Here is a 15895-nt window from a genome sequence, read left to right as displayed (position 1 = left end):
CACTATTTTTGACAGTGGTTTTCTTCGTAACCCAGCTCAAGGAGGAGGAGGGAAAGAGAAGGAGCCATCAAACCAGTACATGCCATGCTGCAGTTGAAGGTGACTTACCTGCAGCAGGTTTCTTATTTCTTTGGGAGAGTCAATGAGGATTCAAAACGCAGTACTTTGCTGGTGCACACAATAGCTGGGATGAACATCCCCCACCTCCCCGTGTTTGTTGTCAAAACACAATGTTTTAAGCCTTTGAGTATACAAGTAAAACAGTGGAACTGCTCTGGTAATATCTGCTTACCAAGTACAATCAAACTAACAAACCAAGGCCAGACCAGAAACTAAAGCAACAAGTTGTTCATACGTCTCTACATCAGGCAAACACCGATGGTGGACCCCATTCCCCAAGGATACCGTGGCTGTGGCCACCAGCAGAGCGTGAACGCTGAACTAAAACGAAGATCAACCAAACAGCTCCTTTGTCCTCAAGATCCACTTGCACAGTTTCTTTGTCCTAACAAGAAGATGAGCAATTTTTGAAATAACTCTCAGGATTTCCATGGTCTGGGAAGCACACATAAAAAAAACAGTTTCAGTGTCTTCTCTTTCAAGTGAATAGAACAGCATCTGTTCTGCATTCCGTGTGAAGAAACTCCTCTGACTGCACAATCATCAAAACCAAGCAGCTCTAACTCAGACCAACTACCCAATTCCAGCCATTCCAAGGATGAGGCAGGCTTTTATTTGCAGGTTTTTATTCTAAGGAAACTTCACTTTCCCCTGGCTGGTTGTTTGTGAACACTTGTAGCTTCATTAGAAAACTAGGAATGGCAAGACATGTACTGTCTGAAGTTGAAGATGCTTTTAAGAAACTAATTTCTGAACTGCATAATAGCGAGGGGCTGTTGTTCCCCCTCAACTTCCGTATTTGACTCCGCACTTCACAGCTCAGAAGCTGGCTGTAAGAATTTCAATAGCGATTAATAAAACAGATACAGAAGGGCTCAGCAGGCAGCACTGTTTGTTTCTCCACGGGAAACTTCAACCCAGTGAACAACTCCCGCAGCCAGCGCGAGCGATGCACCGAGGTGGCACACCTGGCTCCAGCAGGAAATTGGAAAGCTGAGATTTTCCTCTAGGCAAATTCATCCACCCCCAACCCAGGGCTTTGCAGATATTCAACAAACAGGAAAAAAAAAAGGAAAAAAATTTAAATAGAAAAACCATATACACTACTTCAATGCAAAGGGTAACAGTTCCAACATGTAGCTATCCGCCGTTATAGCCAGGGGCCAGACCTTTAATCAGTGTCAGTAACTGCAGATCCAGCCACGGCTCTGGGAGTTCTGGGCAGAGCCGTGTCAGACTCCAGCATAAACTTGACTGCAGGGGCACAATCCCACTCCTGTCACATTTAACTGGGAACACAATGCACTGCTTGTGTTGGCTTTGTGCCCTCGTGCCAGGTAGAGGATGGCAGAGATGGGCTGCAGAAAGGAAGCTATGTCGGTGCTCAGCCGTGCTGAAGCACCCTGAGGAACCCACCTGTCTGTGCACGTGAGAGAACCAAGCTCACTGCCTTCCTCAGCCTTCTCCAGATCGATGCAGGCAGTGCCAGGCATGCTGCAGGACAAACAGCAGCAACCAGAAAACAAAAGGACAGGAGGCAGAGGTCTGCATGAAATCCACAGAAATTCCTTTTTCGCCTATTCAGTTCTCTACTCTTCTGCACTCTGGAGCATCTTTCTTCTCTGTGATTTCAATAGGTTTAATTTCAAACAAATATTCCTCAGAATCTCTTCCTCCTGCTTTCAATGGTTTCTCCATTTCATACAACCATAAAGGCTGGAAAAGACTAAGATCATCTAGTCCAACCATCCACCCACCACCACCACTGAAACACATCACTAAGTATGACACCTACCCTGCCCTTACTTACCTTTTACTTACCTTTTCTTCTTTGCCACCTCAGTCATCCCTTTGTTCATTTCACTTCAGTTTAGTACAAACATTTTCATTCACTGTTTTGAAGACATGGATGAAATTCCACGTGCGAGCACCTTCAGATCCACACAGGGATGCTGGCAGGTGACATTGCATTGCAAAACTTATTCTGAAATACTGCAGTGCTTGTGGACTGACAACCAAAATACGCTGAACAAGTGATTCGTGCCAAACATGGTGAAACCACACCTGGAACCCTCTTCAGGCCTCCTTTCCCTGCTCCTTCCCCATCCCCAGTGTTTGGTACGGTAACTTTCACCCTGCTCCAACCTCAAGGCCCAGAATGATTGCTGAAGTAGCAAGAATCTCATGAATGTAAATATTTGCTCAGGGTTAAGTTACCAAGAGAGAATTTCTGCTCAGAGACTGCAAGCTCAAAAAGAAAGAATAAAGAGGGGCCAAGAGTTTAAAAAAACTAGCGCCCCGTGTTAAATTCCTTCATTAGAGCTAGACACCTGCCTGCTTTTCAGAAGTCCAAAACAAACCAGAGAAACCTCTGACATCCAAGTGACATTTAGATGCCTCCCCGCCTTCCAAAAAATAGCAGGACTCCTGGGATCTTTGGACTTTTGGAACTAGGAAGGCTTCAAAAATCTCCATATTTGCCATGATGACGTGCAAAGAAGTGTATGCTGCATGCACACCGGACCTGTGTGCTCATCCGAAGGATGCAGGCTGGGTTTCCTGTAACAGGCTGATGCTGAATCAGAGTCCAAAGTCCCAGCGTTTCAGCCTTATACATTAATTAAACAGATAATGAGCATCATGAAGTAATGGCAGGTGCAGCTAGATGCAGCACAGTGGCTCTGTATACCTCAGCAATTCAAAATACTCAAAGCGTTCAACGATAGAAAAATGGCAAATACCACACAAAATCCATTCATTCAGCAGTTCAGCATAAAAACACTCAGTGCTTCCATCTTTATTGAGTCAAAGAATTTCTGAGATGTGTTAAAGCAATCTCTGAGGAAATTCAAAGAATTTCAGAACTGCACTTCAGAAGAATTACATTTCAAAAAGAGAAGCTTCAGGCTTTAATGTATAATTTCAGTCACGTCGCTATTTTTGTCCATACTGCAATTCACGAGGACCTAAAGCATTTAGCAGTCGCTCGCCTCTCGCAGCCGTTTCCTGTGGTCTGCTCCATCCCTCTCTGTTAACGCCTTCAAGATTCTGTCATCCAAGGAAATGCCTTTTCCTACTACTAATAGCAGATTCGAAGACCATGAATCGTACATTATTCCATTCAGTGCCTGATGACAGCTTCTTACTCAGCGTCAAGAGCTCGCCTCAGAAGTGCAATCAATACTTCTAACACTGAAGCGCACTGTGGAAACCCGCGCAGTCTAAAAACTTAGAAATAGCCCATTCTTGCTTTTAAGAACTCTGAGCTCTCCAGAAAGTCACCAGCATCTAAAGAAAGTCATAAAGGCTGTCTCAGTGCCTGACAGATTCCTTCCAGACAGACAAGCTCCTTCCCCAGGCAATCACTGCATGACAGGGCTACAGAGAGGAGCCCAGGAAGGCTGCCAGGCCTCCTTGGGGTGCCGGCCACGCTGAGCCCGCGCTTCCCTGCTCCTCCCACCAATGTGTGTTACATCTCTCAGGCAGTATTAATGCACTCACACGAAAGAAATGTTAAGACAGGCAACTGTTCTACACTGCAGTCTACCATGCTTATGTGCCAGCATGTCAGGCCATGTAACACAAAAGGAAGAAGCAGCCTGCTACTGTCAGAGACACTCCTGAAAGACAGACACCCTGAAGGGGTTTGCAGCACTCCTGGCCCTGAGGCAGGCAGCTCTCTGTTAACACAGCTTCTGGAGGCAATGAGTTCGTGGAACCACCTCGCTGAGCACCCCAAGGAGCATGCAGGGAATCCTATGTGAGATGACTGAGGTTATACCACACAAACTTCCTCCTCTCCCCAGCTCCACTCGGCCCCTCGCAGCAGTTCTGACACCACCACCGCAGTCTGAAGCCAAATCAGTGCATCCCCAAAAGCAAGGAGGTGAGAATACCAATAAATGAAATAGAGTTGCATTTTGCACAAAGACCAAAATAGCAACAAAAAAGTCAGTGACACCAGAAGAAAAAGCAGGAAGTATTTGGAGAAGTAGTGGTCAGGGACCGCAGAGGCAACGTGCTGTAAATACTGTCACTACTGGGAAGCCAGTTCACAACCTTGGGTGCTTCCCACAGAAATACACAGCGACCACTGCCCCTCAAAAATGCAATGGTCGTGCCAGTGTAGGAGTGGAGAGGAGCATCAGCCTCTGCCTCCATTCAGGAGTGCAGGAGAGGATGCCCTGCATGAGTGCTTCTCTGTGCTGGCATAGCCTTCCAACACTGAGATACAGCACGCAGTAACCCAACAATATTGAGTACGGATAACATGCAAAGCCATTGACTGAGGAATAAAACTCAAAAACCAATAAAATTTTAAGATACTGCAAATAGTTAAATGCAGATATGGTAATATGGTTACAACGAACCTCTTCTGGGGTTCTGGCTGGGGAGTGGGGGTAGAGGGAGGGGCAGAACGCTTCCCCTCAAGCACTTCCCAGAGCACCTCCACAACAGTTACACCAACAAAGGCCTTCTCAGGTTTCACTCCTCATAACCCCCAAAGCAGGCAGCTCTTGCCATGACTGAGTCCTGATTACCATATGCTCCAGAGAACACAACGCCGATGTGCAAACATGGAACGCCAATTTCACGGCGGATTTTCGCGGTGGAGGTGTGGGGTGCCATGTCTGGCGGGGCAGGGCTCCGTGCCTAGCAGGGAGCTGGGAAGGAACCTGAGCACTGAGAGCTGAGGGTGGGAGAGCAGCACGGATGGATGGCGGCCACCTCACCGAGACAGCCACTGAGGAGCTCCACCACCTCCCCGCAATCCCTCCCCTCTCTCACTTAGCCTGAGGTAAAGTGAACTCAAGTACATCTCAAATTCTCTCTGTTTCCACGTCTGAAAAATATATGATGTTAATTTTTTACTTAAAGGGAAGTTCAGGGAATTTGGAATGGGAGAGAGATTTTGCAAACGGCACCAACATTCGTCATTAGACAATAATCATAAACCACGGCCTCTGAAAGCAAAACATTTACTTTCACATTAAAATTTGATAACGCCAACAAAAGCAAATACCACAGTAGCTGTTCCTACTTTTAATCTACAACATCACTTATTCCACTCAGGTAAGTTAATACTCACATAGCCAACAACTCAGAGCTCCAACACAACATCCGCAGTCAATCATGCAAAATAGAAGCACTTATTACTCAGTTCTTATCAACCACCTCTCTTTAGTAGTCTCACCATCTTTAAGTTTTTATTATTTAGTAAAAGAAAAATATTTAAATTGCTTACAAATCAACTTGAAGAAGCAAACGAATCTTATTCATAAGCATCTTTAATGTTTACAGCTGTTTTAGTAGGAGCCAGTTTACAGCCGGAGAGGAACAAAGCATTAATCACACCATGCTTACATTAACACATGCTGTCCTTTCAGTTCACATAAGGACTGCACTGGCACACCAACCAAAGGAGGACCATCTGCACTGGCATGACTGCTGTCTGATGGTCTTCATAAGAGTCCTAAATCTCAAGTGGGTACAGACAATTTGAAGGCAATACGTTCACTGCCATCGAGCAGGGTCTGCAGCAGCAGGTACGCTTCAGTCAGGATCAAGAACGTTCACTGTCAAACCGATTTACTCAGGAGGACAGTACTGTTCCCAAGGACAGCCCAAAGAAATTGTTTGGTTTTCATCGAAAACCAGATGGAAATGCGTGAATTTTAGATAGGATTTCAGAGGGCTGCAGTCTCCAAATCACCTCCATCCCACACAGCTTGCTTGAGAACAAAGCTTTCCCTAAAACAAACAACTAAGAACTTAATCATGGAGCCTGGAGTATAAAAACCTAAGGCTCAACTGCAAACAAACAAGCAAAAAGCAGCCACAGAGCCCATCCTGAAGGCACTGCAATGCAAACAATGCACAAATGAAAAATTATCGCCTTGGATTCTGACCTCTCATGCTTTTCCCCCTGGTGTCCCAGGGTCCCAATAACCCACTCTCACCGTAACAGCACTAGGACTCTTCCTTGAGCGTGCTACAGAAGCTCACCCCACACAAGAAGCCACGAGGGAGGACCATCACTGCTCTGTAGAATTAATCACTTCCATTGGCTGGAACAGAAAATCCTTTCCTGCATCTCTCAGAGACTTCAAGACCAAATATGCTTTCAAGTCTCAATGTGCTTTGCACATTACCACCTCCAACCAAGTGGTTATAGGGGACACTCACAAGAACTCTGCAGGTCAGTCTCTCCTGTGGCATTGCCAGACCACACTGGATTTTCCTTAAGGAAAGAGTAACCTATTGCCATCTCCAATCTTTCTTCCCCATCTCTGCAGAGGTTACCCTGCTGGGTTTGTACCTACACATCTGTAAAGAGACAGAGTTCCTCTAGAAAGACAAGGTGCTGGAGCCATTTTTGGTGAGACATGCACTTAAATGCAAGGAGCTGCACTGAGGGTACTCCGATTCCAGCTTCCTCTATTCTGGACCAAGCCTGTGCTCAAGGAGCAGGGCACATCTGATCAAAGTCGCAAGAGCAAGCAAGCTCTATATCTACAGACACCACTTACACCTCACTCCAGCTGCTCTAACTTTGAAAACAGAAATAACTCACTCACCAAAGACAACCACAGACACCAAAACTACATGTTCGTGCAACAGTGGGATATTTATAACACCTATCTACCAGCATCTAACTCGAGACCTTTGGCTTCTTCTGTAACTAATGGAGACAGGCTGCTAACGCGTGCACCCCAGAGCACCTCCTGCAGGCTTCAGTCTGCTCTGCAGAACCCATCTGTAAACCCAGGACGCTGCAGCTTGCTACTGAAGGAGCTCAGGAGATGCCAGAAGTCAGCCTGAGTGTCCCTGGAGCCAGGGCAGAGGGGAAATCTCAGCAGGTCTGCAACTCAACACCATCCTTCTTGGGTTCATCCAACCTACCCATGAGGGAGGGAAGAGGAGAAATTCCGTTGCTGAAATATTAGGATTTTTTCTTCAAAAGAAGGGTCTCCTTTAAATTCAATTTGATTTTATCACTTACCCCTTGTGTTATTAAGCGAAGGAGAAAAACAAACAAAACCAGCTCACTCACGTCAGCCCAAGACATTACGGACACAGCACTCCTTGGTCTGAGTATCATGTGTGTAACTAAAGCATCCTAACAAAGGATGTGAAAACTGGTTTACTGCTGAAGTACAGCCCTCATAAAGAACATACAAAGCAGTAAACCAGTGTTTATCAACGCATGTTCCACGTGCATTGTGCCCACTCCTCTGCGTGGACAACCAGCCCAGTTCTGGTCACACACAATGGCCAATAGCGTCTTTCACTCCTCGGTGCTGCTGCGTTTCAGGCACTGCAAGAAGACGTTCGCCTCCAATTCTTTCCAACTGTAGAGCCATTTTCCTTTGTGTTCAAGTTCCCTCCAGCCTGCACGGGAACTAAGGTACAGCATATCCCTTTAACATACTTTAACCGCTCTCAGTATTTGGAATGGAAAATGTGACTTAGGTACCGAGGTTTAAAAAACAGCTACGATGTATGCAGCCAATTTTCTAAACATGAATCTCATAAGCATTTTTAGGGTTTTTTTTTTCTTTTCTTTTTGCAGGAGAATGTAAAGCTTGGGAGAGACAGCCAGCTCAGCGCAACAGAGCATTACGGCTCAGAGGTTTCCAATTTGCAACTAGAAACGGTTTACATTGTAACTACTAACAGCTCCAAGAGGTATTTAAAAAGGAGAGAGCGGAGCAAAAACTTGGCGTTTCGCGACGCCCTAAATATGGATCGGCAGGAAACAAATTTGATCTCCCCGGTTAATAATAGTCCTAGCCAAAGCAGCGCTTCACAGAACCGGTTTTATGTGGTTTTTCGGAGGACTAAAAATACACGGCCGCGGCTCGGCGCCGCCGGACAGAGCGGGACGCGCCCCGACAACGGTGCGGGAGCGAGCGGGGCGGCCCGGCCTGCAGCTGCGGGCTGCGGCAACGGAGGGAGGGAGAGGCAGAAAGGGCGAGAGCGCTCCCACGCCGCTTCACTCCGGGCCCCCGTCCGCAGAGCCCCCGCCGCCCACCCCCGGGCGCTCCCCGCGGCCCCTGCCCGCCCCCCGCCCCCCGCCCAGGAGAAGGCGGCGGCGCAGCGCGTCCCCGGGGTCCGGCCCGGCGGCGCTGCCTTCAGCCGTGCCCTTACCCGTACCCTCCGGCTCCATGTGCTCCCGCCGCCGCGCTCCGGCGCTCCCCGAGCTCCTGCGAGTTGGGCCGGGCTGAGCGGTTACAAAGGCGGCCGCCGGGAGAAGGGGGTGGGTTTCCTCTCCCTCCCACTGCAGCTGCATCGCGCCATGAGGCGCCTCGAGCCGAGCGGGACGAGGCGCCCCCGAAGGCGGCGGAGGCGGGACGGGCTCCCAGCGCCGAAGCTCCGCACCGCCCGCCCCGGCCCGGCCCAGGCGGACAGCGGGACCCGCGGGCGGGGAGGAGCCGGCTGCCCCGCGGCCAGGTGCGGCTCCCGGCCCGGCCCAGGAGGGGGAGGGGAGCGCCGGCACGGCGCTTGGCTGCGGCCCGCCGGCCCCTCCGCAGGCCTCGGGACGGAGACCCCATCCCTCGCGGCCCGCCGAGCCCCGAGGGGAAAAGAAGGGCACAGAGCTGCGGTGCTGACGGGGCTGCTGCCAGCAGATGGCCCCTCGGACCTCCTCGAGGGCACCGAAGCTCAGTGCCCCCACATGCAGCAGGAAGGGTTTTCCCCGTGTTGCTGGGCAGAGCCCCGGAATCCTGTTCTGTGTACAAAAGAGATAGGGTACGAAGCTTCCGAAGGCCACGGGCAGCCCCACCAGCTGTTGCTGTCACAGCCGAGTCCCTGCGATGCAGCTGCTCAGGCGCACATGGCACGTGGCGAGGTTGAGCTGGAGGAACATTCCACGGCCACAGGCGGTTCCCCACACCACTGTGCGTTTCTTCGCACGCAGGGTGGAGAGCAAAGAGAAGAGGAGCCCTGATGCTGGGTCCTCAAACGGGTCAGCTGCTGCTGGCCTCCCAGGAAACCACCCCGCACCAGTGCTGCTGGAAATAGCCAGGCCAGGACTCTCTGACTGCTCTGTCACCGAGGAATCAGTCAGGTTGGAAAAGACCACAGAGATCATCAACACTGTGCCCGCTAACCACGTCCCTCAGTGCCACCTTTACACATTTCTTGTATGCTTCCAGGGACACTGACTCTGCCATCTCCCTGGGCAGCCCGTGCCAGCTCCTGACAGCTCTGAGAGGAAACTATCCACCCTGAGCCTCCTCTGGCACAACTTGAGGCCATTCCCTCTCAACCTGTTGCTAGTTACACAGGAGAAGAGGCCACCCCCCACTTTGCCACAACTTCCATTCAGGGAGTTGTAGGGAGCAATAAAGTCTCCCCTGAGCCTCCTCCAGACTCAGTCCCAGTTCCCTCAGCTGCTCCCTGGAAGGTTTGTGCTCCAGGCCTTGTCAGGAGCTACAGCAACTGAGTTGTGACACTGCACCTTCACCTGCAGCTGGTTGTCCACCCTGTGCTGGTACAGCACTGCTTGCATGGACAGAGCGACCTTTCTGCCCAAGGTGTGCAGTGGCCAAGATGAGGTCCCGTCCTCAGGTGAGGTGCGTGTTGCAACGATGGCTTTCTGAGAGTTGGGATCTTCAGCCCCTCACTGCAAGAAGTGAGTAATGCTGAGGCCTAAAACTGCATATCACACAATCTATCTGCAACAGAGCAAGACCAAGGAAAACTCCTCACAGTAGCATTTTACCCTCAGGAAAACATTCAGAACAATTCACATATGTATGGGGCTTCAGTCTGTCTCTTATTACCCAGCAGTTGCTCCTTATCTTTCCCCTGAAATGACCAGCTTTGATGTAGGCATCATGCAGTTTTGGGTAACTTTAATATCGTAGAGCAGAAGAATAGTTTTGTGATCAAACTCATAAAAATAGGTTTCTTTGGACTAGTTATTTCAAGAACATAAGGACTAGTTCTAGAGTAAACCCATGAATAAGCTCTAGCTAAACCAGAGGAAGGAAGTGTGAAACAGATCTACCAGTAAGGAGCCAGCACAGATTTCTTGACATTCCTTTGATGAATCCCATCTATTACATTCAAGATCATGCTTGAAAGCTTTAATACACTTATACAAAAGTAACATGCAGCCAGCTGTTTCTGAGACCAAACTGTTTGCATTTATCGCTGTACAGAATGGTCACAGCTCCCTGAAATTAGTCCTGTCCTTCAGCTCAGCAAGGCTGATCATTTCTGAAGGACTTGCTCATCAGAGCAGATCGGAGCTTGCCAGTGATTGTTACACAGTTACCAGACATGGCCACGTTCAGCAGCACAAACAGACTTAACAGTGGTTGGATGTTATCCAAGTTCTTTGCTCCCTGGAAAATGACGTCCTTGCTATAATGTATAGAGCTGAGACAAACAATTGTTTACATTAAGCATATTTGATGTGTCACCATAGGAGCAAATCATTCTTTAAAAGGGTTGTTTTGTTTCCTGTGCATTTCTTTTCTCATCCTACCCAGCGTCTGGGTTTGATTGGTTGCATTTTTTCAAAGACTTCGGGAATTTTTCACCGTAGGTGCTCTCAGCTCTCTCAGTCTGGGCATAGACAGTATTTAATTTACATCTCTGACCAGAATCTGTTGAATTCAATGAGTGATTCTGAAGGGAGTTTACAATTTAAGCAAATATGAAGTTGCGGCCTTTGCTTTTGGCCAGCTAAGAGTGTAACAAAGGGCCAGTGTAAGTTTCTTCACATTAAATAAGCCATTTCTTCAAGTAAGGTAAATAATTTGCAGTCAGAGAGCAATTTCAGTGGATAAGCAACAAAGAAAGGCACGCTCTTTTTTGCAGCTAAGGAGTTGAAGGAATAACGGCTGCCACCAGCAGCAAAAAGCAAAACAGCCACAGAAGTAGTTTTGTAACAGGAAGGTGTTTGCTGGGACGCTTCCTCTGAGTGTTGTATAGTTGCTTTTTTTCCCTTGAATTGAAAAGCATCCAGTCATTTAAAAGTGTGGGGATCGAAGCCTGGGAGTGGGCTCTGGGGCAGAGTCGGAGTAAAAGCACAGAGCTCAACCTTGTACCGACTTGCAGGCTGTAGATCCATCTCTGGCTACATTCAGCCTTTCCTCCGAGCATGACTGTCAGAGCTGCCTCCCCTCAGTCTCTCGTGAAGGAAGTCATAATAGGAACAAGTTTGTCTTGTCAACATTTCTGTCACTTCTGCTGTTCTCAAGCTTTACCTCTAAGCAGTCAAAGCTTCTGTTAAATAGAACATAAACTGATGAGCTGTCTTCTGCCCTGAACTGCATCCTGCTGGAGACCATAAGGTCTTATTAAACCATACTTACACATGCAAACTGCACTTAGTATAACAATCTTCCATCCTTGAAGCACTGGGCAACAACCATTGAGTGTTCCTTTCATCATGAGATATTTTCTGTTGTTTTCAAACCCTTCATGCCTAAAGCACACGTCTGTAAGGCTGAGAGAAAAGGGTTGGTATGTACAGCATAAGCTGTTAGTGAGGTTCATACAAACACTCACCCTGCAAAAGGGAAAAAGTTACCTGTCACAACGCATTAAAATTGTTCTACAAGAAGAGTGCTCTCAACACAAATTAATTCTCCCTCATGGTAGGCTTTGCAGTTAAGCAAGGATTAATATTGCATGTCCAGGAAAGATAAATGTAAAGAGGGTGAAAATAACCTCTCAATCATTTAATAAGACATTGGAGACCAAGGAGCTAAGGCTTTGCAAATACACAGTTTTATCTCATACAAGAGATGTGTGTTGTGTTCCCTTCCAGATGATGTAATCCTCAGGGTGACCCTCATGTGCTTTTGCCATCATATGACACTCCTCTACTGAATATACAAAGTTCCTTTGTGTACAGTTTCCTTATTTATAACTCTCAGAATTTTGATAGAGCTTTTTTTCTTTTCTTCTCCTTGAAGAGACCACTTTTAATCTGAAGATGAAGATTTGGAGATGAATATAACTTGTCTTTCGATTATTTACACAATCTCACTCCCACAAATCTGAAATGGAGCTTTCAATTACAGAGAAAGAAGTACTGCTTTATTTCTCATTCACAGTGAGATTAAACCAGCAATCGCAATAGAAATTTAAAATTCATGGCAGCACTGAGGCTGATTCTGATGGTTTCGCTTTATATTTACAAAAAGCTGTGAATAAATGATTCATCAAAGGTGGCTTTTGAGGGGAAATACTTTTGAGATGAACCCCTCTGAGGTAGGGTGGTTTGTTTTGGGGTTTTTTTTTAATGATACCTTAGGCATAATCAAGTTAATTCCACATTCACCAACACCAGTTACCAGAGCAGCTAGGAATCCAGAGAAAAAAAAACAAAAAAAAACAAGAACAGAGCAGCAGAGAGACAAAAATAAGGAACTGCAGATAAGAGTAAAGTAGCCTGACACCAAGACACGGGTCTTGCAGCAGCTTGTATGCACAGGCATTTAGCAGAGTGCAATAGTCGGTCTTTAATCCCTGCTTCATAAATGACTTCCATTTGTACTAGGGACTGCAGTCCTTAGCACTGAGCCACCTCAAATCCTGGACTTTCTAATCTCAGTGGTGTTCTTTATACACCAATGTGATGGGTTTTATCACATAAATCGATCGAGGTCTTCTGGAAGGTAGAATACATAACAGTTGTGCTCTGGACTCTCAGAGCAAAAGTAGGTTTGTTTCATAGATAAGCTGTGATCACAGTGTGTCACCTTCTCTTTCCAAAACCTGATCTTCATGAGAACAAAAATTATTCTTCTTGGAGTCCCCAAGGAGGACAACAGAGCCATTATTCATCTTTTAAATGCTGTGCTGGGGAAAACAACAATCCTGGTGCCTTTACTCTGGTATCAGCGATCTGCAAGAACGCTGGATTCTCTTGCTTTATTTATCCTCTCTCTTCTGTGTCTCCGAGCATGAAACGAGGGTAGTGCCCTGGATCAGTAGTGGACTCTGGGCATCCCGACCAGGACAGTTACACTTCATCTGCAACTGTCCGCACTCACAGGAGCTGATGATGAGGAGGAGGTGTTACTGACCTCTTCAGCTAAAAGCCAACACGTGTGGCAGCCAGCAGACTCTTGGTCTGTCAGTGAGTGTGTCTGTTTGCTAGCCACAACCGGAATACCAAGGTAAAATTAAGACAGAACGCAGTAGTGTTGCAGAAACCTCTGTGCATATATTAGGTTGTGTTTACGGTGGTTCTGCGTTTGTATTTTTAGCCTACTGAAAGGCGTACGCTCGCCAGACACGTATATGCATCTGCAACATTCGGGATGAACTTGGTGACCCAGAGGGTCCTTTCAGTCCCATGTTTGTAATTTATTTTGTATCACGTTGTAAAGTAAATGAGGAGTTAAAGCTTGTCACTGTTTGATTAACTGTTTCCAAACAAAACTGACTTTTATACTACCTCAAGAACAAGATATGCTTTATGAATGTAATCATCTGACATGGCACAGATACACTGAGGTTGATATAGGAACATAAACTCCATTACTCAAAAGGAAAAGGACAGAGGTACCTGACTTGAGCAAGACTTGGATGAAGCCTTTTGAGGAATTATTAGCCAGGAAGTAAGTAATGTAAATAGCATCGTAGATTGCTATCCTCAGATTTTCAGTAATGTAGAATCAGTGGAACAGAGATTCCATCAATCTTTGCTTTGGTAAGTTAGGTATTAAGACTGGAACCTCTGGAACAGGGAAAGAAATACTTCTTTCCCACACAAAGTTAGATTAGAAGTTTACTCCAGTTTCAAAGACACTAGGAATGTTGACGTTTAAGATCTGCCCTGATGGTCCAGCAGACTTAGCCTAGCTTTTCATCAGGAAGAGAGAATTATAGCACTTGATTTCTGTCATCCTGGTCAGTATTAATCTGGGTGCAGAAACCAATGCTGATTTAATTTGAGTTTTACTAATGGCATTCTCATAATGTTACCCAAGTACTACAAATCAATTACTTCAGTATTTGTTTAACTTAGGGGCGACCCTGCCAATAAGATAAAGCCAAATTGTTTAAAATTTCTTTACTTAAAAAAACCAACAAAAACATCAGAATGGTTAGTACAATATTTATAAAATTAATATATTTTTATTAATTTAAAAATAGAATCTTTGACCCTTCAAGTGATTACTAAGGTTTTCATACAAAAACACTTCAACCATCCTGTATAAAACTTTCAAACTGGCCATCACCACTTGCTCTTCTCACAGACCTAGACCATGCATTATCAGTTGTGATGAAGCTTGGCCTTAATCTTCTGTGTAAATGAGAAGCCTCTTTCTTCAACCTCTTTGAAGAAAGAACTGAACCATTCAAAGAAGAAAAGATGGCAGAATGAGAGCAAACCACTGAATGTAGGTCTTTCTGTTTATTTATCAAATTCTACTGAAGAGAGCTTGGGGACGGTGTTTCCCCACATCTGCATGCACCTCCATATCTTACCACAATTCAGTAGTGATTAAGTGTCCTCCCTTTCTTGCCTTCATACCTTAACGCTCCCCAATGAAGCCTATGTTTTTATTCAGTCTTACAGACAGGCTGGTTGGCACTGGGAACTGTTTTTACTGGATGGTAAAAACATCTATCAGATGAATTCACTTACATGAAGAATGACAGGAGCTAGAAAGGTACACCATGAATTTCCATCCAGAACCATCAGCCTGTTTCTTCGTTACTTTTCAGAGCAGTTGATCGTGTTGAGATCAGACACTGGAATGCCCTGTAGTCATTGAAAGAAGGGCAGAGAATACCCGTAACAAAGGAAATTGCTATTGAAGGCATGATAGGTACGAGACAGAAGTGGAAACAAAGTGCCAGAGCACGTCACATTACATAAACAAAGCTACCCCACCTTTGGATGGCTGAGTGCATGGGACAGCCCTGAGCTGGCAGGAATGTCTTTCCCAAAGCGCCGAAGCAAGGTAGACAGAAACAGCAAGAAACAGCCAAAGAGGAGATGGAAGAGTCAGGAGTTCTCCATTGTCTTTTAACAAAAAGTAGTTTGGGGTGGTGTGGAGCCCGGTGACCTTCTCCCATCAGCTCTAAATCTCCTTCTGATCAACTGCAAAGCAGGAACAGCTTCCTGGTTCCCTGACTCCTTAAAAATAGCGTGAGATCCCAAACCATGATGGCATGAAAAGGAAGACAGCCAAAGCATGACTACCTCTATACAACTACACATTGAGCTTCATTCTGTCTGCCATGCGCATGTGGCCATGCTGTCCATGAGGAAATGAGATTTATGGTTTATTTCAGTAGCTCTTGCTTTGTTCCTTCTCTTTACAACGGGGACCCAACGTTTGCTGCAAGGGCATCAGCACTGCTTGCCTAACTGTTACCTGTCATGAAGGCCCTGCACAGATGGGGATGCTGGGAAGAAGCAAGCAGGAAACACGTCCAAGTGTTGTTTTATGTGCCATTTGGAAACAGTGCTATCAAACCTCTGATGGAGGAGAGGTCAAGGGGCGATGCAGGCTGAGCTCCCGCTGCATGAAGCCTGTTCAACTAACGTGCAGCCCACAGCCCGTTCCTACGAGGCAGGACAATCAGCAGGCAGGGCAGGCTCCTGGTCATGGCAGGTCCAGCACAAGCCCCAAGTCCTTGGCTATGTGGCATAGTGACAAGATGGCAGGCGCACAAGAACCAAGCTGAGTTACCAGAGGGATTAAAAAAGTAGGGAAAAAACCTCTTAGAACTTGTGGTTCCATTTATTGTCTATCATGTGATTCTTAGGGTAATCAGTTGCAGCAATGGC

At 46.6% G+C, this 15895-nt stretch overlaps 1 protein-coding gene across 3 annotated transcripts in view; it reads right to left on the bottom strand.

Annotated features, from left to right (window-relative positions):
• FGD3 (FYVE, RhoGEF and PH domain containing 3) overlaps positions 1–8413 on the bottom strand; it is a 98275-nt gene extending 89862 nt beyond the window's left edge. For 2 of the 3 annotated variants that reach the window (XR_010622999.1, XM_065749770.1), the window contains exon 1: positions 8278–8413. Coding sequence is in view for 2 of the 3 variants with exons in the window: in XM_065749770.1 (XP_065605842.1) it covers positions 8278–8413 (136 nt within the window). In the remaining variant the exon portion in view is untranslated. Of the gene's footprint in view, positions 1–8271 lie in introns of all 3 variants that reach the window. The other variant, XM_065749771.1, reaches the window with a different exon arrangement.
• Positions 8414–15895: the final 7482 nt, after the last annotated feature.

The sequence above is a fragment of the Cyrtonyx montezumae genome, unplaced genomic scaffold (genome assembly GCF_038088225.1).
Source record: "Cyrtonyx montezumae isolate F1298 unplaced genomic scaffold, pur_monq_1.0 scaffold_6, whole genome shotgun sequence".
In the NCBI taxonomy this organism is placed as follows: Eukaryota; Metazoa; Chordata; class Aves; order Galliformes; family Odontophoridae; genus Cyrtonyx; species Cyrtonyx montezumae.
This window is presented reverse-complemented; position numbering and strand designations above follow the sequence as displayed.